Consider the following 24,524-nt stretch of genomic DNA (forward strand, 5'->3'; position numbering starts at 1 on the left):
GTGGTGGTGCACACCTGTTGTCCCAGCTGCTGAGGAGGCTGAGGCAGGAGAATTGCTTGAACCCAAGAGGCAGAGGTTGCAGTGAACCGAGATCATGCCACCGCATTCCAGCCTGGGCGACAGAGCAAGACTCCATCTCAAAAAAACAACCTTAAGTGTAATGGCTTTTACCAAGTTGGGTCCATGTCAATATGGGTTTTTTAATTTTCTGCAAAGTAATTCCCTTATAAAAAGAAGAAGAAGAAGTTTAATTCAATAAACATTAACCAAGATCCCACACTGGGCACGGAACTGCAGGGAAGACAACAGCCAAGACACAGTTCTGGTCCTCAAAGGACTTGTGATGGGGAAGGGACACATATTCGGCTAAATTTCAGAAGAGAAAGAATAAAGTAAACATTGTAAAAGACAAAATGTCACAGGGGCCCAGACGAAAGAGTGATTAATTCGCTCTGTGGGGAGATGGTATGGAGCCAGGCTGGGAAGGATGAGTAGGATTTGACAGCTGGTGAAGGCGTCCCAGGCAGAGGGAACAGCTTAGGCAAAGGTAGAGGCCACGATGTGCGGGGGTCTAATTGTCACCATCTAATTTATCAAACTGCATGTCGCTCTATTCTAATTCTGATGTGTTGTCAAATATTATCACACCTGCTTGCTTCAGAAGTAAAAACCACATACCTGTATTATTAGCCCCGAAGGCCTTTAACTAATGATTTATAATAGAGTGACTTTAAAAAAGATGCTAATTTCCCAGACTAAACCACCCCCGCAGGACCAGAGGCCCCTTCCACACATTCCAACACTGGGAACACACACCCTGACAACAACAGACCCCTTTTCTTGCCCCTGGTTCTTGCCGGCTCTTCTGCATCTCTGCCTCTAAACCTGGTCGTTAACACGTCCTCCAGGCCACACATGCACATGTATTACCAACGCCCCCTCCACCGTGCCAGACAGGAAACACATTTGGAGGATTTTAAACAATTTTAAAATGTGCCCTCAAATTTTACAACTTGCTTGACTTGCCTGAGGGAGGAACCAAGCCCCTTATATAAATGTCACCGCAAACTGGCTTACTCCACATCCCACCCAGCTTGGGGACCTGGGGTTTCTGGGGGGTTGTTTATTTTTATTTTCTTTTTCTTTTTTATTTTTTTTTACATTTCATCTGTGTCTTCTGTGGGCACTGGCTTTTTAAATCATGTTTATTTTATGTGCTCTCCTGGTAGCCAGTGAAGAGGAGACACTTACCCCATTCCACAGACCACCAGCCACACAGCCAGCCTAGGACAAAAGCATTTAGCAGGCTCTGGGATGACCTATGAAGAAACATCTCAAGGAGAAGGTTTCCTGGCGGTGAATCAGACAGTTCCTAGACCCAGGCGCTGTGGGGCAGAGGAAAGGCCCCTCTCCTGGCAGCAGGGGTAGGATGGACCCCTCTAGACCTGGGAGGAGTGAAACCTCAGGGCCCCAGCCCCTGGCCCAGTGCCTTATCCACAGGATGCCCTCAGGACGCCACACCAGCCTCCTCATCCACTGTCCCTCTCACTGGTTCACAAATGGGGGTCTCCAGTTAACTTCTGCTGTTGTTGTTTGTTTGTTGTATTTTTTTTTCTTCTTCTTTTTTTCTCTCTGTCGCCCAGGCTGGAGTGCAGTGGTGCAATCTCGGCTCACTGCAACCTCTGCCTCTGCGGTTCAAGCGATTCTCGTGCCTCAGCTTCCCAGTAACTGGGATTACAGGTGCCCACCTCACACCCAGCTAATTTTTTGCATTTTTAGTAGAGACAAGGTTTCACCAGTTTGGCCAAGCTGGTCTCGAACTCCTGACCTCAGGTGATATGCCCACCTCGGCCTCTCAAAGTGCTGGGATTACAGGTGTGAGCCACCGCGCCCAGCTGCTTTTTGTTTGTTTGTTTTTGAGACAGTCTTGCTCTTTTGCCCAGGTTGGAATGAAGTGGTGCAATCTCGCCACTGCAACCTCCACCACCTCCTGGTTGAAGTGATTCTCCTGCCTCAGCCTCCCGAGTAGCTGGAATGACAAGCACCCAGCATCATGCCCGGCTAATTTTTGTATTTTTGTAGAGACAGGGTTTCACCATGTTTCACCATGTTGGCCAGGCTAGTCTCAAACTCCTGAGTTCAGGTGATCCACCCGCCTCAGACTCCCAAAGTGCTGAGATTACAGGCATGAGCCGTCGTGCCTGGCCTTTTTTTTTTCCCCTTTTTTTAAAGGTTTGTCCAGAGAAAAATAGGGATGAGGGGATGAGGCAGAGGGAAGGAAGATCTTGGTGTGTCCTTGACCTGTGGAAGGGTGTGGGGAGGAGATAGACAAATGGATTTGATGAGGGCCGTGGGGCCTGGGGGGCCTGGCTCTGCACCTTTAGTGACTAAGTACAGCCCAGAGTTGGAGACAGGACTCGCCCCTAACCTGTGCAAGGGGCCCAGCCCCACCTGGTGTGGTAAATTATCTGCTGTGTCCTCAGCTCCCGCCCCCTTATGCTTGACTGCCCTCACCCCGGGCAGGTGGTCCCTTGCCTGGCCCAAGCTTTCTGCAGAAGGACTTGGCTGTGCTGCTGTCCCAGGGGGCGCCGTGGCAGACCATCTATGGGGAGTGTGATGGCTGTGTGCACACTGGAGTCAGAAATTGCCACAGCCAGGAGGAACACCTCACAGGAGCATGGTTGCCTGCGGGAGGGGCTGAGGAAGCTCCCAAATGGCTCTGTGGCAAAACCGTCATCCTCACAGAGGACTAGAAATCTCGCTGCAGGCCAGGCGTGGTGGCTCACGCCTGTAATCCCAGCACTTTGGGAGGCCAAGAAGGGTGGATCACGCGGTCAGGGGATCGAGACCACCCTGGCTAATACGGTGAAACCCCGTCTCTACTAAAAATACAAAAAACTAGCCGGGTGTGGTGGCGGGCACCTGTAATCCCAGCTACTAGGGAGGCTGAGGCAGGAGAATGGCGTGAACCCAGGAGGCGGAGCTTGCAGTGAGCCAAGATTGCAGCATTGCACTCCAGCCTGGGCGACAGAGCAAGACTCCATTTCAAAAAGGAAAAAAAAAATAATAACAATATTAATAATAACCCTGAGGTCTTTCTATATGCCAAACAAGCCAGCCATTCTAAGTACTTTACATACATTATCTCGTTTCGTCCTCATCATGATCCAAAGAGTGGGCACTATTATTATCATCCTCATTTCATAAATGAGGAAACTGAGGCACAGATGTGATTGGCCCAGGGTCATATCCAAATAAGTGATGGAGCTGGGATTCAAATCTTTGCAGTCTCTCTCCAAAGCCCAAACTTTTTTTTTTTTTTCTCTCTCTTTTTAAAGACAGGCTCTTGGGGCCAGGTACGGTGGCTCACATCTGTAATCCCAGCATTTTGGGAGGCCAAGGCGGGTGGATCGCTTGAGATCAGGTGGTCAAGACCAGCATGGCCAACATGGTGAAACCCCGTGTCTACCAAAAACACAAAAATTATATGGGCGTGGTGGCGAACGCCTGTAAACCCACCTACTTGGGAGGCTAAGGTAGGAGAATCGCTTGAACCCGGGAAGTGGAGGTTGCAGTGAGGCGAGATTGCGCCACTGCACTCCAGCCTGAGCAACAAGAGTGAGACTGTGTCTCAAAAAAACTAATAAATAAAGACAGGCTCTCACTCTGTTGCCCAGGCTGGAGTGCACTGCAGCCTCAGACCCCTTGGCTCTAGTGGATCCTCCCACCTCAGCCTCCCAAGTACCAAGCTTTTCACCTAGGTGAGGCCTGGGGAAGCGGCAGATGATCTGGGTATAGGCTCTCACTTCTTTCCTCTTTATCAACAACTGGGCCTGGGTTTCCCCATCCCTCAAAAACATCCTTCCCTCCTTTCTGCAACCTCAAGCTGCCAGGCTCTTCTAGTTAAATCTGCTTGTTTGCTTGCCCAGCTTCCATTCCCCTCAATTTTTTTCGGAGATTCCCCTTTATCCTGTCTTAGACTACATTCCCTTCCCCAAACCAATCCCTGTGGCCTGGGGCTGTTGTGCTGGAACTGGCCAGTCTCCGGATATTGCCCGCTACTGCACCTGGGAGATGGGGTGATCCCACTCAAACCATAAACAAGCCAAGGAAATCAGGAGCAGACCTGTGTTTTGAAGAAATTGCAAGGAGTTGTATTTCAGCAAATTAAATTTAAAGTGCTCACAACTGTAATCCCAGCATTTTGGGAGGCCGAGGTCGGCAGATCACTTAAGGTCAGGAGTTCGACACCAGCCTGGCCAACATGAGGAAAACCCATCTCTACTAAAAATACAGAAATTAGCTGGGCGTTAGTGGCTTGCACCTGCGGTCAAAGGTACTCAAGAGGCTGAGGGAAAGGCTCACTTGAACCAGGAGGTCGAGGCTGTAGTGAGCTATGATGATGCCACTGCACTCCAGCCTGGGCGACAAAGTGAGACCCTATCTCAAAATAAATAAATAAATAAATAAATAAATAAATAAAATATAATAATTCTACCTACCTCTTATGGTGACTGTGAAGATTAAGTGCATTCATGTACACAAAGTGCTTCAAATGAGCCTGGAATAGAGAACATGTTCTATAAACATGAGCTGATGCTGTTACTATTCCCAGGGCAACTTCCCAGTTAAATACAATCCCCTCAGCTTGCTTCTTTTGCCCAAGGGCCCTTCTCCAGCCCAATCTGGAATGCCCTCAGCCCATTTAAAACCAATTTCCTGATAAGCCCAGTCTCCAAAGGACCTCCCCTAGGACGCCAACACTTCCCCAGACATGGGGGTTTGTGCCAGGAGAGTTGTTCTTTTTTGAGTCCCACAGTGCAGTGTGCCTTCCCCGAGGAATTTACCGCATTCCACCTGGCATTCCAGCTATTTGTTTTCTCCTGCCCCACCTCTCTGGGTGGTTCCTGGCCTCCTCCCTATTCCCCCTGCCCAAACTCTGTCTCTTCAGTGCTTTTTGTACCCTCCCCCCACCATTACTTAGTCAAGTCCTATTCCTGTTTAAGACGAAGCTCAGGGTCTCCCAGACCTGGCCAGGCGCGGAGGCTCAGGCCTGTAATCCCACCACTTTGGGAGGCCAAGGCGGGTGGATCACGAGGTCAGGAGATTGAGACCACGGTGAAACCCTGTCTCTACTAAAAATACAAAAAATTAGCCAGGCGAGGTGGCGGGCGCCTGTAGTCCCAGCTACTCAGGAGGCTGAGGCAGGAGAATGGCGTGAACTCGGGAGGCGGAGCTTGCAGTGAGCCGAGATGACGCCACTGCACTCCAGCCTTGGTGACACAGTGAGACTCCATCTCAAAAAAAAAGAAAGAAAAAAGAAAAAAAGGGTCCCCCAGACCCACCAGTGCCCGGCCCAGGTTGGTGGACTTGATGATGTTAGAGCCAAGAGGAAGAAGGAGAGCAGGGGAGGGTGGGGGAGACTACAGTGGAGCCAGGGGAGGAAAAAGGACCAGGAAGGAGGGAAGAAGGAGCTCTGGGGGACGGATCTTCCCCGTCACCTTTCCCTGGCCCCTGCAGGGGCAGGGCAGTGTGGCCCATAGGATTCCTTTGGACATGGAACGCCCTTGCCCACCATCCCCACCTGAGAATCCTCAAAAGTCACTTCCCCTACTCATCACTCTGCCCTCACGGAACCTCAGCACTCTCGGCCACCTCATCCTAGGGTATTTACCACATACTACCATTTGTGGTCCTGGGACTCCTCCCCACTTCCCTATATCCTTACCCTCACTATCAGCACGTTTGCTCCCGTCTGCCTGTGGAACCATGCGAGGGGAAATGCACTCCGTGCTTATGCACAACCCGCTCCCCAGGCTTAGCGCCAGGCCCACACATCTATTATTTCATTTGATCCCTGCAATAATTGCATGGAGGCCAGGCTGGTGGCTCACGCCTGTAATCCCAGCACTTTGGGAGGCTGAGGCGGGCGGATCAGGAGGTCAGGAAATCGAGACCATCCTGGCTAACACAGTGAAACTCCGTCTCTACTAAAAATACAAAAAAAAACAAAATTAGTGGGGTGTGGTGGCGGGCGCCTGTAGTAGTCCCAACTACTTGGGAGGCTGAGGCAGGAGAATTGCTGGAACTGGGGAGGCGGAGGTTGCGGTGAGCTGAGATCGCACCATTGCACTCCAGCCTGGGCAACAAGAGCGAAACTCCATCTCAAAATAAATAAATTTATAATAATAATATTAATAATTGCATAGAGAAGGTAGTCTTGACCCCATTTTATGATGAATAAAAGGTGAGGCTCAGAGAGGTTAAGTAACTTTCCCAAGTTTCCACATCTGGGCCCCAGACCCCACTCCTCTCTGCACTGTCTCCCTGTTCACTAGCTGCCTTATCGGATGTGGCTTGGGTGTATCTTGCCACACTTAGGCACAGCACCTGTTATACAAACAAACAAATGAGCTGTCCATTATCTGGACATCTCCCACCTGCCTGCAGGGACAGGCCAGGGTGAGCTTAAGCCCTGGGGGACTGCATCTCAGAACCTGTCCCACAAACCGCCTCAGGTTCCCTCTGAGACTGTCCCACACCCAGCCCCCTCTCTAGCTCTTTCCTTTACCTTCTCTACTGACTCCCCACATTTGCTCCCAGCAGATACAGCACTTGGTGCCAAGGCTTTCCTTTATCCCCAGGAGAGCCAGGCAAGTGGGGTGTAAAAGGAATAGCATGGTGTAGATCCAAGCCCCATCAAGTGTACCCATTTGAGTTCTTTTTTTTTTTTTTTTGAGACAGAGTCTCGCTCTGTTGCCCAGGCTGGAGTGCAGTGGCACCATTTCGACTCACTGCAAGCTCTGCCTCCCGGGTTTACACCATTCTCCTGCCTCAGCCTCAGCTGGGACTACAGGCGCCCACCACCATGCCCGGCTAGTTTTTTGTATTTTTTTAGTAGAGACGGGGTTTCACCGTGTTAGCCAGGATGGTCTCGATCTCCTGACCTCGTGATCCACCCATCTCGGCCTCCCAAAGTGGTGGGATTACAGGCTTGAGCCACCGCACCCGGCCGAGTTCTTTTTTTTTTTGATACTGAGTCTTGCTCTGTCGCCCAGGCTGGAGTGCAGTGGTGCAATCTTGGCTCACTGCAACCTCCGCCTTCTGGGTTCAAGCCATATTCTCCTGCCTCAGCCTCCCGAGTAGCTGGGACCACAGGCACGTGCCACCACACCCAACTAATTTTTGCATTTTTAGTAAAGCTGAGGTTTCACTATGTTGGCCAGGCTGGTCTCAAACTCCTGACCTCAGGTGATCCGCCTGCCCGGCCTCCTAAAGTGCTGGGATTACAGGAGTGAGCCCCTCACCCCGACTTTTTCTTTCTTTCTTTCTTTCTTTTTTTTTTTTTTTTAGAGAGGGTCTCGCTCTGTTGCCCAGGCTGGAGTGCAGTGGTGCCATCTCGGTTCACTGTAGCCTCTACTTCCTGGGCTTGCCCCCGTCTGCCTGTGAGGGAACTATGCAAGGGGAAATGCACACTGAGAGTGAGAGTGCGACTCAGTCTCCAAGGAAAAAACAAGAGAGAGAGATGGGGTTTCACCACATTACCCAGGCTGGTCTTGAATTCCTGAACTCAAGTTTGCCCACATCAGCCTCCCAATGTTCTGGGATTGCAGGCATAAGCCACTGTGCCTGGCCCCCCATCTGAGTCCTGAATACCATCACCTTTTGGAGCCTTAGTTTTTTCACCTGGTCAGTGGGGATATAATTCCTGCCCTTGCCCACCTCGCAATGTGTAGGAGTCTATAAAGAGGAAATAGTATGTGATAAAATGTACAACTGAAAACACTGGACTGTAATAAAATGTTACACAAATGTAAGGGATTCCAAGTTGGTTGTAACATGGGCATTAAACTATAACTTCTCAAAGATATTGACCATAAAACTTACAGAGCCATGGGAAAAGAATCAAGAAATGTGCATGTTCCTGAGCCTTAACTTCTATGGGTGATTTTTTTTTTCTCTGCATTTGTGTTTCTCTACGCCTTCTGCACGAATCATGTATTCCTTCTGGAATTAGAAAAAAAGTCAGAGCACAGTGGTTCATGCCTGTAATCCCAGCACTTTGGGAGGCCAACGCAGGCACATCACTTAAGACAGGAGTTTGAGACCAGCCTGGCCAACATGGTAAGACCATGTCTCTACCAAACATACACAAATTAGCAGGGCGTGGTGGTGCATGCCTGTAATCCCAGCACTTTGGGAGGCCAAGGTGGGTGGATCACGAGGTCAGGAGATCGAGACCATCCTGGCTAACATGGTGAAATCCCGACTCTACTAAAATTACAAAAAAAAAAAAAAAAAAAAATTGCCGGGCGTGTTGGTGGGCACCTGCAGTCCCAGCTACTCGGGAGGTTAAGGCAGGAGAATGGTGTGAACCCGGGAGGCAGAGCTTGCAGTGAGCCAAGATCACGCCACTGCATTTGAGCCTGGGCGACAGAGCGAGACTCCATCTCAAAAAAAAGAAAAAGAGAAAAAAATTGTATAAAACTAATGCTTCTGAAATAAAAGTATCTAACTCCTGGTCTTATATACTGTGTTATAGTGAAAGATTTTAGCCAGGGGTGGAAAAGAGGTTTATCCGCTATACCAAGAGTGAATGTCCTCCTGCCGTCCCTCACCCAGCTTTCCCACCCTGGATGCCAAAGTTGAGGAGCTGGAAAGGACGGATTTCTCCCCAGCCATAATCACAAGGAAGGGATTCCTGGCCCTATGTCCTCTTTGCTCTTCTCCCCTGCCTGAAGCATTGCAGTCTAGGAGAAACACTTCCCATGAGCCTCAGAGTTCACAAGCAACAATTGTTCTGAGCTTCTCACCTTCCTGAGCTCCAGACCCTCACCTCCAACTGCCCCCAGGACTCATTCTGGAAGTTCCACTAGTTTCTCAAATGCAACATGACTGCAGCAGACACTATTCACTGCTTACCCAAAAGCCATGTAATCCCTGCTTCTAGGCTGATAGAACTCCAGTGTCTTTGGGAAGCAGAACAGATTCAGGGGTGGATAGGTCCCTGCCCCAGCCCCGGTCAGAGCACTCCCTTCTCCTTCGTAGATATGGGTGTAGCAACGGACATGTGGACACATGAGCTAGTTCTGTTCCTTGTCTGGGGAGTTGCTAGAAAAGATTTCCTTCCCAGATGAAAGAGAGCCTTGGGCTGGTCAGAAGGTAGTGAGTTATCTCACTTGTTCACAGTCAGTTACAGATTGAACTGCTTGCTCTACTCTTTTCTCCCTTCTCACACCTGCATTTGACTAGGCTTTTAAAAGAGAGAGGGGTGGCTGGTGCGGTGGCTCACACCTTTAATCTCAGCACTTTGGGAGGCCAAGGTGGGCGGATCACGAGATCAGGAGTTTGAGACCAGCCTGACCAACATGGTGAAATTCCGTCTCTACTAAAAATACAAAAAAATTACCTGGGGGTGGTAGCGTGCACCCGTAATCCCAGCTACTCAGGAGGCTGAGGCAGGAGAATCGCTTGAACCCAAGAGTAGGAGGTTGCAGTGAGCTGAGATTGTGCCACCGCACTCCAGCCTAGGCAACAGGGCAAGACTTCGTCTCAAAAAAAAAAAGAAAGAGAGAGAGAGGGAGAGCACCATGGGAGGAGAGGACCACTGGCCCCCTACCCTCCTTCCTGGGGCTCCTGTAGCTAGAATGGAGCGCTCTGGCTGAAGCAGCCATCTTGTGACCACGGTCCTGAGGACAGCAGGGGGTGGGGAAACACTGGACCTTCAGTGACACTGTTGAGTTCCTGTCTCACTTCCAGACTGCTTGTTGCGGGGGGAAAGTAAGCCCTTTACTTAAACTTCGAGTAGCTGGTATTCTGTTATTTGCAGCCAGAAATTTATATAATGTCCCAAACTGAACTCTCCATTCATCCTTCCTGGGCCTGTTCCTCCCCTGCATTTCCTATCCATAAGGAGCACTCCTGCCCACCAAGCCACCCCGGACTTCTCCCAGCCTCATACCTATGGCTCAGTTCTCACCTATCTCTGTCCTCTCCTCCCCACCTCCTCTGCCACTCCTCTGCTCCCCCCATCTCCTCCAGTGGCAAGAGTTAGGGGAGCAGAGGACAGAGAGCTGAGCCAGAGTATTCACTGCACAAGCTCTCACCTCTCTACCTGTGTTCTTTGTTCCCTTCTCCCTGAATGGGAATGCCTACTTATTCTCCAAAGCCCATTTCAAATAGACCTTCTTCTATGAAGCACCCCTCACCCCAGATAAACTTCCTTCCTCTGTGAGTCCATAGCTTGTTATGCTACATCTACCTCTGTTATACTTCTTGTCATGTATTCTAATTATACATTTGCCAGAATTATACCTTCTTCATCTTTTTTTTTTTTTTATTTTTCTTTGAGATGGAGTCTCCCTCTGTCACCCAGGCTGGAATGCAGTGGTGTGATCTTGGCTCACTGCAACCTCCACCTCCCAGGTTCAAGCAATTCTCTGCCTCAGCCTCCTGAGTAGCTGGGACTACAGGCACACGCCACCATGCCCGGCTAATTTTTGTATTTTTAGTAGAGACGGGGTTTCACCATGTTGGCCAGGCAGGTCTTAAACTCCTGACCTTGTGATCCACCGGCCTCAGCCTCCCAAAGTGCTAGGATTACAGGCGTGAGCCACCACATCCAGCCCCAGAATTATACATTCTTTAGGACAAGGTTGTATTTCAGAGTCCCCAGTGCCTCCCAGTATCGTGTTTGACTTAAATGATTAGTAAATTTCTGGTGGAAAAGGCCCCAAAATAAAACACCTTTTGGCCGGGCACAATGGTTCATGCCTATAATGCCAGCACTTTGGGAGACTGAGGCAGGTGGACCACCTGAGGTCAGGAGTTTGAGACCAGCCTGGCCAACATGGCAAAACCCTGTCTCTACTAAAAATACAAAAATTAGCTGGGCATGGTGGTGGGCATCTGTAATCCCAGCTACTCAGGAAGCTGAGGCACAAGAATCACTTGAACCCAGGAGGCAGAGGTTGCAGTGAGCCTAGACTGCGCTACTGCACTCAGCCTGGGTGACAGAGTGAGACTCTGTCTCAAAAAAATGAATAAATAAATAAAACTAAACCACCTTCTGCTGCTTTCTGTGCAGGAACCTGAGTCCCATCCTTCTGAGCTTCTGCCTATCTCATCTCCCTTCCACTCTCCTATCTTATCTAACTTCCTCTTTCCTGCAGTGGACTTCTGGGGAGAATTCCACCTTCTCCCACAGAGTCTGGCCCCCTTCTGAGTGGGATGTGGGGAGGAAATTTTATAGAATATGTTCAGGGGAGAGGCAGGAGATGAGACAGAGGTGGTGTGGGGGCCATGTTGCCAAAGGCCTTAAATGCCATGCTAAAGGATGTTGAAATTACTCTGTAGCCCATAGATGATTAAGTAGAAACAGATCTTTTAGGTTGTAGTCACTTCAATTCTCAAGAAGATAACTGGGCCTGGCGCAGTGGCTCAAGCCTGTAATCCCAGCACTTTGGGAGGCCTAGACGGGTGGATCATGAGGTCAGGAGATCGAGACCATCCTGGCTAACACAGTGAAACCCCATCTCTACTAAAAAAATACAAAAAAAAACCTAGCCGGGCGAGGTGGCGGGTGCCTGTAGTCCCAGCTACTCTGGAGGCTGAGGCAGGAGAATGGCGTAAACCCGGGAGGCGGAGCTTGCAGTGAGCTGAGATCCGGCCACTGCACTCCAGCCTGGGCTACAGAGCTCAAAACAAACAAACAAAAAAGAAGATAACTGGACTAGTATCAAAGGATCTGGCTTTGGTTTGGCAATATCAAAGTTTTGTCACACATCCGTATGCCCAAATGTAAGCTGGTCCACAGTAGGTGCTCCATAAGTGCTTGTTGTTAAAGTCAATTGCAGGGCAGGGTTATTTCCTTTTTTTTTTTTTTTTTTTTTCTTTTTTGGTGAGACACAGATTTACTCTTGTTGCCAAGGCTGGAGTGCAATGGCACTATCTCGGCTCACCGCATCCTGCGCTTCCCAGGTTCAAGCAATTCTCATGCCTCAGCCTCCTAAGTAGCTGGGATTACAGGCATGTGCCACCATGCCCGGCTAATTTTGTATTTTTGGTAGAGATGCGGTTTCACCGTGTTGCCCAGGCTGATCTTGAACTCCTGACCTCAGGTGATCCTCCCGCCTCGGCCTCCCAAAGTGCTGGGATTACAGGCGTGAGCCACTGTGCCCGGCAATTGCAGGGTTATTTCTAAGTTCTTTTTTAGAGACTGTCTAGCTCTGTCACCCAGGCTGCAGTGTAGAGGCACAGTCATAGCTCACTGTAACCTCAACTCCCGGACTCAAGTGATCCTCCTGCCTCAGCCTCCAGCATAGCATGCACTATGTACCCCGGCTAACTTATTATTATTATTATTATTTTGTGTAGAGATGGGTTCTCAAAATGTCACCCAGGCTAATTTCTAACTCCTAGTCTCACACAGTCCTCTCAGCTCAGCCTCCTAATAGTCCTAAGTTCTCTCTATATATTTTTTTCAGAGTCTTGCTGTGTCGCCCAGGCTGGAGTGCAGTACAGTGGCATGATCTTGGCTCACTGCAACCTCCACCTCTCAGGTTCAAGTGATTCTCCTGCCTCAGCCTCCTGAGTAGCTGGGATTACAGGTGCGCGCCACCATGCCTGGCTAATTTTTGAATTTTTAGTAGAGATGGGGTTTCACCAGGTTGGTCAAGCTGGTCTCGAACTCCTAACCTCGTGATCTGTCTGCCTCAGCCTCCCAAAGTGCTGGGAATAGAGGCATGAACCACCACGCCCGGCCAATAGTCCTAAATTCTAAGAGCCAATCAACCCAACTGCTCAGCAACTGAGGGATGTTTGAGTGTGCATGGATATGTTCATTTCTGTCCTGCTTTCATTGCAATGGCAAACTCTGAAATACTCACCTAATGAAGCATTACTCTCCCTTGAAAACATTGTTTACAAAGAGTTTATAACATAGAAAATGTTTTCTGTTGTAAAGGGAAAAAAGAAGCACACAATTGAAATGAGTCATGTTTATTACATTGTCTAAAAGCAAGCAAAATCTCTTCCCTAGCAAAAAGCTGGCAGGGCAGGGAGGCCAACGTTAAGAGCAGCAGGTGGTCCTCCCCTCCCTTTATCCTTCTGTTCTCTCTTTTTTTTTTTTTTTTTGAGATGGAGTCTCACTCTGTTGCCCACGCTAGAGTGCAGCGGTGCGATCTTGGCTTACTGCAACCTCCACCTCCCAGATTCAAGTGATTCTCCTGCCTCAGCCTCCCAAGTAGCTCGGATTACAGGCACCCACCACTACACCCAGCTAATTTTTGTATTTTTAGGAGAGATGGGGTTTCACCATGTTGGCCAGGCTGGTCTCGAATTCCTGACCTCAAGTGATCCACCCGCCTCAGCCTCCCAAAGTGCTGGGATTACAGGCATGAGCACCGTGCCCGGCCTATTTTCCAACTTCTGAAAAATGTGTGCACATTACTAATAAAGTGGGGAAGGGTATACTTTATGTTTCAAAATGACCTTGAGGGAGTAGGACAGAGATTGCTCTCAGCCCAGGTTCTGCTCCTCCCCCTGCTGCCTCGCCCCATTGCCCAGAGATACCCTCTGGGGCTGAACCAGGTTTCACTTGCCCCAGGGCCCTGCAGCTCTGGCCTTCCCCACCCCAAACCGCAGGGCACCCAGCAAAGGAGGCGCAATCCAGTACCTGCACCTGTTCCCAAGTGGAAATGCTGCCTCCAGGCAGCCAGGGCCTCCCCCAAGTCCTCAGCCCTCCCAGGAATTTCCAGAAAGGACTCATGGAGGAATTTCCTAGACGAAGACAGGCAGACAGACAGACAGACACCTCAGGCAGCTATCATCACTAAGCGCAGATGTTTGCCTGCAGGTGATGTGCTGGGAGCCAACACAGGCACACAACTTTGAGGTGAGAGGCAGCACCAAGAAAGAATGGAGAGCAGACCCACCCGGGCAGGGTGGGGGCTGGCATGAGGAAGGGACTGGGAGGGGGCCCCAGAGTTGGTCAGCAGATCGAGTCTCCAGGCACAGAAGTCCCTACTGTTGTCTCTGAATGGCACAGTGCCTGCAACTCTCCCCTCAGCACAGCAGGCACCGCAGGGGCTCCGGGAGGGGTCAGGGCAGTGTGACTGTGAGTGGTAGGACTGCAGTCTGGGCTTGGGCACTTAGCAAGTTTGCTGTCCTGGTGGCTTGTCAATATCCCCTACTGGCCTGGAGGCTCCCCGAGGTAGTAATTTTATCTTAAACCCATCCTTACACTCTCGGTGCCCATCACAACACCCAGTTCATCACAACACTCAGTGTCTAGGGCTGCTCCAGTAGGGGGGAGGATGGACCCCCATATGGATAGGGGAGTGGATAGAGGAGTGATGGGATCAATGCCCAGAGTGAGATGAGAATACTGGGGACAGCGCCAAAGCAGGGAAAGAGGGCTCCAGGTCCTGTCAGTGCCCAGAATTTCCCTGCACGCTTCTGCACCCAGCTTGCTCCAGACCTAGACACAGGCAAGAGCTGACGTGGCCCCGCCAGACTGGGCCTAGCGAGCCCGAACCTGCCTGGCCCAAGCAGCTGCAGCGTGGGACCTCACACGTCCCCGCCCAGTCCCAGCGGTCAGAGAAACCAGGGAATCCGGCCCAAAGCTGTCTCCTCCAGGAGGCAACCGGGGCCACCCGCTGTAAAGAGCTGCCAGCATCCCTCCCCTCTCCAACCCCTCTGCTGGCTCCTTTTCGGAGCAGTTACGTCCAGCAGAAGTTAAGTTCCTTCACTGAACAGTGAGTGATTTCACCAAGTCCACAGATATTTACTGATCATCTACTGTATGTGCTAGATGCTGTGCCAGGAGCTGGCAATAAGATAATGAACAAAACAAAAACCCATGTCCTCCTGGAGCTTTGACTCTGTGGAATGCCCGAACTGGGATGCAGTACTCTCGCCAGGGCCACGTGTCCTCCTAGGTGAGCAAAAGGCGCGTGAGGTGCCGCCCTGGGACCAGTCGTCTGGTGGACTTCGTCCTGGGCAGGAGGAGCGGGCCGCACCTTGGACAAACGCTTGGCTGGGCACGTCGCCTGGGGCAGGTGCGCGAGGGAGAGGTGGGTGGCGCTGGCCGTGCGCAAAACCGGGCCCTGACCCGGCCGCGGGGTTACAGGCCGTTGGTGCTCTGTATTTATTGTAAGCGCAGCGAATAGGGCCTCCAGCGGCCTGAGCGCACGTGGTGGCGCAGTGGAGAGCCGGCTGGGCCCTCCCCAGCTCCAGGCTCCTCCCCGGCGGGGTCAGAGCCAGACTTGCTGCGGCGTCCGGGCCCCGCGTAATTACAGGGGCTGTAGCAGGCCTGGCCGTAAAATAGGAGGATGAAACGGCCTGGGAACGGGGTAAGCTGGGCTGGAGCTGGCCAGGGGCCCCGGGTCGGTGGCTTCCCGCGATGCGCAGCCGCGGGGAAGGGCCGGCTAGGGATGCGCACACACACAGCACCAATCCGGCTCTCACACAGCCACACAACCACTCACGTAAACCACCAAACGCACGCAGACACACAACATTCGGCTCTCCCACTCCAGGCTCACTCGTGCACGCCTAATCAAACACCTGCCCGCCCTCTCCACCCCAGGAGCTGACACCCGCCCGCCAAGCCCTCTCCAGACGGCAGCAGATCCTGGCGGGGAGAAGAGCCCCGAGAGGCAAATTCCAGCGGGTTTGTTTACACAGCGCGGGGGAGGGGGCCAAGCCGGGTACTGGGGCCCGACTGACTGGGAGCCCCAGCTCAGACTGGGCCAGCCCCAGCTGTGCAGCCTGAGGACTGCGCACAAACACCCCTCCGCTCCACCCCACCCCCGCTGCACGCCGGTACGCGTCTCCCCTCCTCTTCACACGCTGTTCACAAACATTAGCATACGTCTGTCAAAGAGTTTCACACCCTTTCACACACGCGGCTGTGATACTACTCACAAATGCTTTCACACTAGCGCGCCATCACACGTATTTCATGTGTGGTTACAGTTTAAGTCACCCTTCATGCCCAGATTCTCACAGTCCATATTCAAGAGCCCGTTTGCACGGTGTACGCGTGTGTTGTCACACATACTCAGGTCATCAGTGCCCTTTAACGTATCTAAAATAAGAACGGACCCCTCTCGAGCCCAGGGTCCCGCGTGTCGCTCCTGCGCGCAGGCACTGATGGGATGGACAGAGGCGCCCTTAGCCCCGGCCGCACACGTTACACACTCGATCACACACAGCGTTGCACTTTATTCCCGGCATCTAGGCGATGACACAATCTCCAGAACAAAGACAACATTGACAAACCCAACAAAAACAAACAGCCGCATGTGTGTGGGGAGGGGCTGTCGAGCGCAGAGTCCGGGAAGGGGATGGGGGAGGAGGAGAGGGTGGGAACGCGGGCGCCCGAGCCTGGGCATGCGAGGCTCAGAAAGGTGCGGGGCATGTCAACAACCTCGCACCCTGCAAGGTCCGCGCGCGGAGCAGCAAAGCCGGGTCCCGTACCCCCGCGTTCGCAGACTCGCACTTGCGAGTTCTTCCCTTCTCCCGCACGCGACTGCGCCCAGGGACGCAAGCCCACCACCCGGACAGGCTTACAAAGCTCCACGCAGACCCACAAGTGAGCGAACACACAGCTCTGAGCAGATCTGCCGGGGCAGAGGAGCGCGCTTCGCTCTTTCCTGCACCCCTAGCCTCCTCGCCTCCCCTGCCCGCCCCTCCTCCACCTCCCCAGCCCCCAAGCCCCGGGGCAGCCGCGCGCCGGGCGGGGCGAGGGCGGGGCGGGGTGTCGGGCGGCGCCGGCCCAAAAGGCGGAGTCGCAAGGCGAAGGGGCCAGATCTGTGAGCCCAACGCTGACTTCGCCGCGGAGAAAGCCAGCGGGAACCCAGACACCTAGGAGCCCGGCGTCCCCGCCCGGCCTGGCCAGGCCCCGCGCTATGGAGTTCCTCTGGGCCCCTCTCTTGGGTCTCTGCTGCAGTCTGGCCGCTGCTGATCGACACACCGTCTTCTGGAACAGTTCAAATCCCAAGTAAGCCTCGAGTCTTCCACTGGCAGCCTGGACTCCCGGCTGGCACTGCCCTCCCTATCGCGATAACTGTCCCGGCCAACCCCTGAGCTGAGCCTAGAGTAGATGACCGAGGTAGGAGGGCTACTGTAGATTTTCCTCCCCTCACTTCTCCCTCATATCTGGGAGCACCCCACCCCGGGGCAGGAACCTGCTCGTGTCTACTTGCATGGGCTTATATCTGCCCTTCCCTTCCTTCTCTCTGGTACCCCTATTACTCTGAAGTGAGGGACCTATGCTGGGCAGTTCCTGCCTCCAGCATAGACTTTGCCCCTGGCAGCCAGGGCCCTTGTTCTAGGTCCCCCCCACGTTGAAAGCCTCCACGCCCCTCCTTGTGTGTCCTTTGGGCATCTGACCACACTGACAGGTACCTGGTGTGACATCAAGAGTGCGCAGAATGCTCAAGGGAACCCTGAAAGGACCTCTCAGGAGAGAGCTGGGCTGTAGGCATTCATTATGCATTCACCCTGTATTTAAAGCAAACCTGGAAAGTCCCCCACTAGGGGTCTTTTGGGGTGGCATGAGTGAGGCACATGCTGTGCATGGGTAGGTTGAGGGAATCACCTGTTTATGGGGCTCTCAAGTAGTAAAATTGAAGAGCTGGGAGAGGGAGATCATGGGAAAGCTTCAGAAGGAACAGAAGGGGTTAAAGGGATTACAGAAGGCTCTGGGCAGGAAGGAGTTAATTTCTCCTGGGCAGGTTTAGGGCTGTGAGGCAAATGGTACTGGGAGGAAGACTCTGTCGGCCCCTTTGTTCTTGCCCTTGAGTTTTCCGAAGTTATGGGAACAATATTTGCGGGAATATAGGAGAGGGTGGTAGGGAGGACGGGGAGAGAACTGGGCAGCTTGGTATCACCAAAGCCATCTCACCGGCTTAGCCACTCTCAGCCCTAGCGAGCTTGCCCCCCACTCCCCTTGAGAAATATGTTGTGCCAGCTTCCTCTGACCCTGTGGCATCGTCTGGTGAGGCAGTCTGTTGTCTGTGGCTTGTTGGGGTCGGGGAGAGAACAGCCAGCTGCCAACCCCAGAGGGCAATGCCCTCCTGCACATGGATGCTGGGGAGGCCCAGCCAGCCCTCTGCCACCCGTTCCCTGTGCTTTGCCTCCTTGACCCGATGCATCTTGCCCTAGTATGGGAGAGAGCAAAGTCCCTGTTTATGCCCATTCCAGGTGTTGACTGAAGAAGGAGGAGGGGACAGGAAGCCATGAGTAGGGAGGGGGGGACCCTGGCCTTTTCCGTTCCCAAGCTCCCAAGTTTCCTCTCTTTCAGGAAGGAGCCTCTTCCTTACCCACCTCCCCGCCTTCCCTGACGCCACTGCCCCCTTTCCCAGATGGGGAACAAGAGTCAAATGAAGGCTAAGTCGAGCAGACTGTACCCCCAGGAGAGGGGGCTGATGGGTGACCCTCTGGCCACACACACACACACACACACACACACACCCTATCATACCCAGGACTAAAGAGATGCCAGTCCAGAGTAGAGTCCGTAGGCAGCCAAGCTGGGCCCAGCGTGGGGGCAAATATGAGGCTACAATGAACGGGGTAGGTGAGGCTGGCATGGGTGACTCAGGCCAGTGGGCAGCAGCCCTGGGATCTCCAGGCCTCAGGCAGGGGCAGCATGCTGAGAAGGGCGCCAGCCTCCCTCGTGCTGGAGGGCAGGCCCCTCATTCCGACCTGCTGGCTGCCTTTGTTTGGAGGACAGTGTTGGGGGTGAGTGGGCGCTGTGCCCTCCTGGGGTCCTAGGGGCTGTCCACATTTGATGAGGTAAATTTTCACAGGTTCTCATGAGTGCTGGGGCGGGTAGCAGAGGTGGATGAGGAATGAGTCAGTGCCCGTCACGGGAATGAGGGAAAGACGCCAGGCCCAGAGCTGAAATACCTGTTCCGAAATGGCTTCTATGTTTATCTCTCCAGAGAGGAATTTTAAAAGCCTCTCTCTGCTCCTCTCTCTCTTTTCCCCAGGGTGGGGGAGGGGCCTGGTAAGCCCAGTTTGGGCGCTGGCGTGCTGCTGCAAAGCCTGGCCTCTCTGGGGTCATGCTGATTGGGCAGTGGGTGCCCATCTCAGAGTCCTCTCCACCTGACTCCTTCCTCGCCCTCCCAGCCGTGGCCAGTGCTTTTGGTTCGAAGCAAGTTGACGCTAATTCTGCTGAGTCTCTAGCTGGCAGTGCCTGGGGGAATTAGAGAAACTGAGCAGCTTCGGGGGTTGTGGGGAGCACTTTTCCCCCTACTGGGACCCCACCCAGGCTGGAGCCAGGTGTCTGGGGCTGGTGGGGAGGGGCTGGTGGGCAGTCAGGCTGGAGCCGGTGGGGCCAGGGGGAATGAACTAGGGGAGGGGAGCTGGCTCCACCTTGGGAGGAGGGGAGAGGAGAGGAGAGGGGAGAGGCTGTCTCAAGCCCAGAGCTCCAGCATTTCATCTGGTGGGAGGTGGAAATGTGGCTTTTGGAGAAAAAAGGACAGGGATGTTTGGGGGTGCTCTAAGAAGGGGAAAAGGAGACCAGTGTATAACTTTGAGTAGCTAGAAAAGGAGATTTGAGGGGGGCTGAAGGAATTGATAAGAGTGATTTAACTTAAAGGACTAGGGGCATTATCTGTGGGCCCGGGTATATTAGCTTCACTTTTGAGGAAAAGTGAAGTTAGGAAATGTGAGATCTACTCAGTGGGTCCGGGGAAATGTGAGAGGAGTAAGGAAGGTGAAGACACAGATGTGTTGGGGGCTCGGGGCTAGCATGGTAAAGAGAAAGGGTTTCCTGGATTCTGATTACAAGATAGACCGGTGGGGTCTCAGGTTGAGGCCTAACAGCATTTAAAAGGAGCAACTGGTATAACAGATTTGGGGAAATATTTATGGGTAGAAGAGAATGATGAGTGAGCTACAGAAATAGGTAGAAGCCCATCCTTGAGTAAACATCACGTGGGTTATGGAAAATGCTTTGGTACCTGAAAGATACTGAGTGGATGCTATTTGAAGGACCAACAGGAGACAGTGATGGTGCGGGGGAATGTTTAGAGATGGCAGAGAGAAATGTAAGACATCAAGATCAGTACATATTGGGAGTTGAGACTTTGGAAAAATCTCTTGGGGTCTAGTGTGAAATGTGAGAGGTCATGTAAACATTTGGAGGTCCAAGGATCTGGCCCGGCTTCTGAATGACCCCCTGCTTCTTCCCCCGTGTGTGTCCCCAGGTTCCGGAATGAGGACTACACCATACATGTGCAGCTGAATGACTACGTGGACATCATCTGTCCGCACTATGAGGATCACTCTGTGGCAGACGCTGCCATGGAGCGGTACATACTGTACCTGGTGGAGCGTGAGGAGTACCAGCTGTGCCAGCCCCAGTCCAAGGACCAGGTCCGCTGGCAGTGCAACCGGCCCAATGCCAAGCATGGCCCAGAGAAGCTGTCTGAGAAGTTCCAGCGCTTCACACCTTTCACCCTGGGCAAGGAGTTCAAAGAAGGACACAGCTACTACTATATCTGTGAGTGCCTGTGAGGGGACAGTGTCTGGTTTTTTTTTTTTTTTTTTTTTTTTTTGCCACCACGTACATGCTTGGGTACATGCTTGGTGCAGAGTCCAGCAGTAGAGGGCCCCTTCCAATCTTGAATTCTATTTTCATTCATCCACATCCCAATGTGAGTGAGCTTCTACGTGCTGGGCACTCTGCTTGGCACTACCAGCACAGAGATAAATAAAACACTACAGAGTCCCTGTCCTCACAGAAGCTGAGAAGAAACACACATAGGTTAACAGACCCTTAGAACAGTATGCTACGGTAGACATGAGCACAGGGGCCTTGGGAAAATGACCTGGGTACCTGCCAGGCTATGGGGCTCAGAGAAGGCTCAGTGGGGAAGATGATCCCAGAGCTTAGGACCGGCAGAGGAGCTGGCCAGGCATGAAGGCATACGTACAAAGGGAGCATGACATCTTCAGGGAACTTCCTATGGCTCAGCCTGGCTGGAGTGGGAAGGATACAGTCAGTGAGGAGATGTGAGCCTGGAGAGGTGGACAGAACAGACCATGGGGGAACTAAAAAGTGATAAGGAGTTTGGACTTTATCCTGAGGGCTCTCGCCAATGATGGGTTTTATTTCATTTTACTTTATTTTATTATTTTGAGATGGAGTTTCACTCTTGTTGCCCATGCTGGAGTGCAGTGGTGTGATCTCTGCTTACTGCAACCTCTGTCTCCCAGATTCAAGCAATTCTCCTGCCTCAGCCTCCCAAGTAGCTGGGATTATAGGCATCTGCCACCACACCCAGCTAATTTTGAATTTTTATTAGAGACAGGGTTTCACCATGTTGGTCACGCTGGTCTTGAACTCCTGACCTCAAGTGATCCACCTGCCTCGGCCTCCCAAAGTACTGGGATTATAGGCGTGAACCACCGCGCACAGCCTGATGGATTTTAAGTTATGAGATCATCCAGCACTTTGGGAGGCCGAGGCAGGCGGATCACCTGAGGTCAGGAGTTCAAGACCAGCCTGGCCAACATGGTGAAACCCCAACTCTACTAAAAAAATACGAAAATTAGCCGGGTGTGGTGGCGCACCTCTGTAGTCCCAGCTACTCAATAGGCTGAGGCAGGAGGATCACTTGAACTCAGGAGGTGTGAGGTTATAGTGAGCTGAGATCACACCATTGCACTCCAGCCTGGGTGACAGAGCAAGACTCCATCTCAAAAAAAAGTTATGAAATCAGCTTTGTATAAAATGGATCTAGGACTCAGTCAGTGGGGGCTAGGCAGTAGTAGTATATATATGTGTGTGTGTGTGTGTGTGTGTATATATGTATATATATATATATATATATATTTTTTTTTTTTTTTCTGAGACGGAGTCTCGCTCTGTCACCCAGGCTGGAGTGCAGTGGCACAATCTCAACTTGCTGCAACCTCCATCTCCCAGGTTCAATTGATTCTTCTGCCTCAGTCTCCTGAGTAGCTGGGACTACAGGCATGTGCCACCACGCCTGGCTAATTTTTGTATTTTTAGTAGAGACGGGGTTTCACCATATTGGCTGGCCAGGCTGGTCTCGAACTCCTGACCTCGTGATCCGCCCACCTCAGCCTCCCAAAGTGCTGGGATTACAGGTGTGAGCCACCACACCCGGCCTAGGAGTAGTATATATAGGCAAGAGGAACATATTCAGACTCGGAGAAGTGAAGGATAAAATGTGGGGAGGGGCAGTGTCTACGTTCTTTTTGTCACCACTGCCAAAGCTGAGGGTTATTTCCAAAGAATGGGAGGCTGGGCTGAACATTGGGCAGGAAGTTAGCAAAAACTAAGGAGGGTAGGAATCAAGATTAGAGGGAAGATAATGAAATTGAGTAGGGAGCTGAGAAAACAGGGCAAGGGGAATTTGGGCTTACATTTTCTTCCACCAAAGGTTTCTTACTTAACCTCCTGTGGGCTTATCTTGCAGCCAAACCCATCCACCAGCAAGAAGACCGCTGCTTGAGGTTGAAAGTGACTGTCAATGGCAAAATCAGTGAGTGTCAGGGCCCTGTGGGCCTCCTTCCTCCATCTCTATGCTGGGCGGTCTGGTGATCTGGGATGGTATAGAAGTCTTGCAGCCCAGCCCCTCACACTCACAGCTCTCTGCCTCTTTGATACAGTACCTGATCTACTACCACTCTTGTCTTTCAGCTCACAGTCCTCAGGCCCATGACAATCCACAGGAGAAGAGACTTGCAGCAGGTGGGTAGCTGGAGCAGATTGGGCCTGGGGCACAGGAAGGGGTCTGCTTGAAGAGGTTGGGTACAGGAGGTGGCTCCTTTACCAGGCAGAGGCTGAGGGAATCCTGTTGGGCTGAGGGCCAGTGCAAATAGTGGAGTCACTCACATTGGCGGCCTTTGCCCTCTCACCTTGCAGATGACCCAGAGGTGCGCGTTCTACATAGCATCGGTCACAGTGCCGCCCCACGCCTCTTCCCACTTGCCTGGACTGTGCTGCTCCTACCACTTCTGCTGCTGCAAACCCCGTGAAGGTGTATGCCACACCTGGCCTTAAGGATTGGAACTGGGCTGAAGAGAGGGACAGGCACTCCAAACCTGTCTTGGGGCCACTTTCAGAGCCCCCATCCCTGGGAACCACTCCCACCACAGGCACAAGCTGTCACCTAGCAGCCTCAAAACGGGTCAGTATTAAGGGTTTCAACTGGAAGGAGGCCAACCAGCCCAGCAGTGCCATCCCCACCTTCACCTCGGAGGGATGGAGAAATAAGTGGAGACAGTCTTTTCCCACCATTCCTGCCTTTAAGCCAAAGAAACAAGCTGTGCAGACATGGTCCCTTAAGGCACAGTGGGAGCTGAGCTGGAAGGGGCCACGTGGATGGGCAAAGCTTGGCAAAGATGCCCCCTTCAGAAGACAGCCAGGATGCCCAGATGAACTGACTAAAGGAAAAGCAAGAAACAGTTTCTTGCTTGGGAGCCAGGTACAGGAGAGGCAGCATGCTTGGGCTGACCCAGCATCTCCCAGCAAGACCTCATCTGTGGAGCTGCCACAGAGAAGTTTGTAGCCAGGTACTGCATTCTCTCCCATCCTGGGGCAGCACTCCCCAGAGCTGTGCCAGCAGGGGGGCTGTGCCAACCTGTTCTTAGAGTGTAGCTGTAAGGGCAGTGCCCATGTGTACATTCTGCCTAGAGTGTAGCCTAAAGGGCAGGGCCCACGTGTACAGTATCTGTATATAAGTTGCTGTGTGTCTGTCCTGATTTCTACAACTGGAGTTTTTTTATACAATGTTCTTTGTCTCAAAATAAAGCAATGTGTTTTTTCGGACATGCTTTTCTGCCACTCCATATTAAAACGTATGACCATTGAGCCCCTGCTAAGTGTGAGGCTCTGTGTGCTACAACAGTAGCAACTGGGTTTGAATTTCTTTCTCTCCAAAGAATGCGTGCCCCTCACCAGGCCAAAAGGGTGGGTTGTTTCCTCCTCTGAGGGTTGTCCAGGACCGGAGTGCTCCTGAGAGCAGTCTCTCGGGTCCTGAGCTGCACTTCACTCGAAGTTCTTCCTGTCCAACCTCTACCCCACTCCCACCCACTCTCCGCAGGGCTTTGGCATACTACCGTTCAGGTACTCATGCTGCTTGGGTGAGTCAGGGAAGCTGGGAACTCCAGCTGAGGCATGCGGCCCCGCCCCACAGCCACACCAGCAGAGACGTGTGGGAGGCTGGGAGGGAAAGTTCCCAGCAGCAAGTGGGTTGGACCGGGGGGGGGGGCGGTCAGTGATAGAGGCGTCAGTGGATTGGCCACGTCACGTAAAGTTGACCTTGTTGCCCGAGAGGGAGGGCAAAAGAGGAAGGCTTGGTGATTCCTGGCAATGTCTGTTATGTGGAGAAAAGGCTTCGGCAGCAAACTCCAGAAAAAAACTTCCCAAACCCTTGGACAACTGAGGTTCTGATGTGAAGTTCTGGATGGAAAGCGTGCTGAAGTCTGGTTGAACTAGCAAGCTTTTGTTTGGAGGTCCACCGCCGAAGGCGCAC

General features: G+C 52.3%; 2 protein-coding genes across 2 annotated transcripts in view; both read left to right on the plus strand.

Annotated features, from left to right (window-relative positions):
* The window catches only part of SLC50A1 (solute carrier family 50 member 1), a 54,729-nt gene that overhangs the window by 26,991 nt on the left and 3,214 nt on the right, over positions 1-24,524 (plus strand). The window lies entirely within an intron of this gene.
* On the plus strand, positions 15,212-23,818 carry EFNA1 (ephrin A1). Its single transcript, XM_050755412.1, has 6 exons — positions 15,212-15,353; positions 15,590-17,005; positions 20,223-20,518; positions 22,464-22,529; positions 22,688-22,738; positions 22,913-23,818. The coding sequence occupies exons 2-6, from the start codon at positions 16,914-16,916 to the stop codon at positions 23,023-23,025; spliced, it is 618 nt and encodes a 205-aa protein (XP_050611369.1). The 5' UTR covers positions 15,212-15,353; positions 15,590-16,913; the 3' UTR covers positions 23,026-23,818.

Source organism: Macaca thibetana, chromosome 1, assembly GCF_024542745.1.
Source record: "Macaca thibetana thibetana isolate TM-01 chromosome 1, ASM2454274v1, whole genome shotgun sequence".
Classification (NCBI taxonomy): Eukaryota; Metazoa; Chordata; class Mammalia; order Primates; family Cercopithecidae; genus Macaca; species Macaca thibetana.

Coding starts and splice junctions, on each gene's coding strand:
- EFNA1 (XM_050755412.1), top strand. CDS start 16,914: ATGGAGTTCCTCTGGGCCCCTCTCTTGGGTCTCTGCTGCAGTCTGGCC. Junction 22,530..22,687: donor GACTGTCAATGGCAAAATCA/GTGAGTGTCAGG, acceptor CTTGTCTTTCAG/CTCACAGTCCTCAGGCCCAT. Junction 22,739..22,912: donor GGAGAAGAGACTTGCAGCAG/GTGGGTAGCTGG, acceptor CTCACCTTGCAG/ATGACCCAGAGGTGCGCGTT.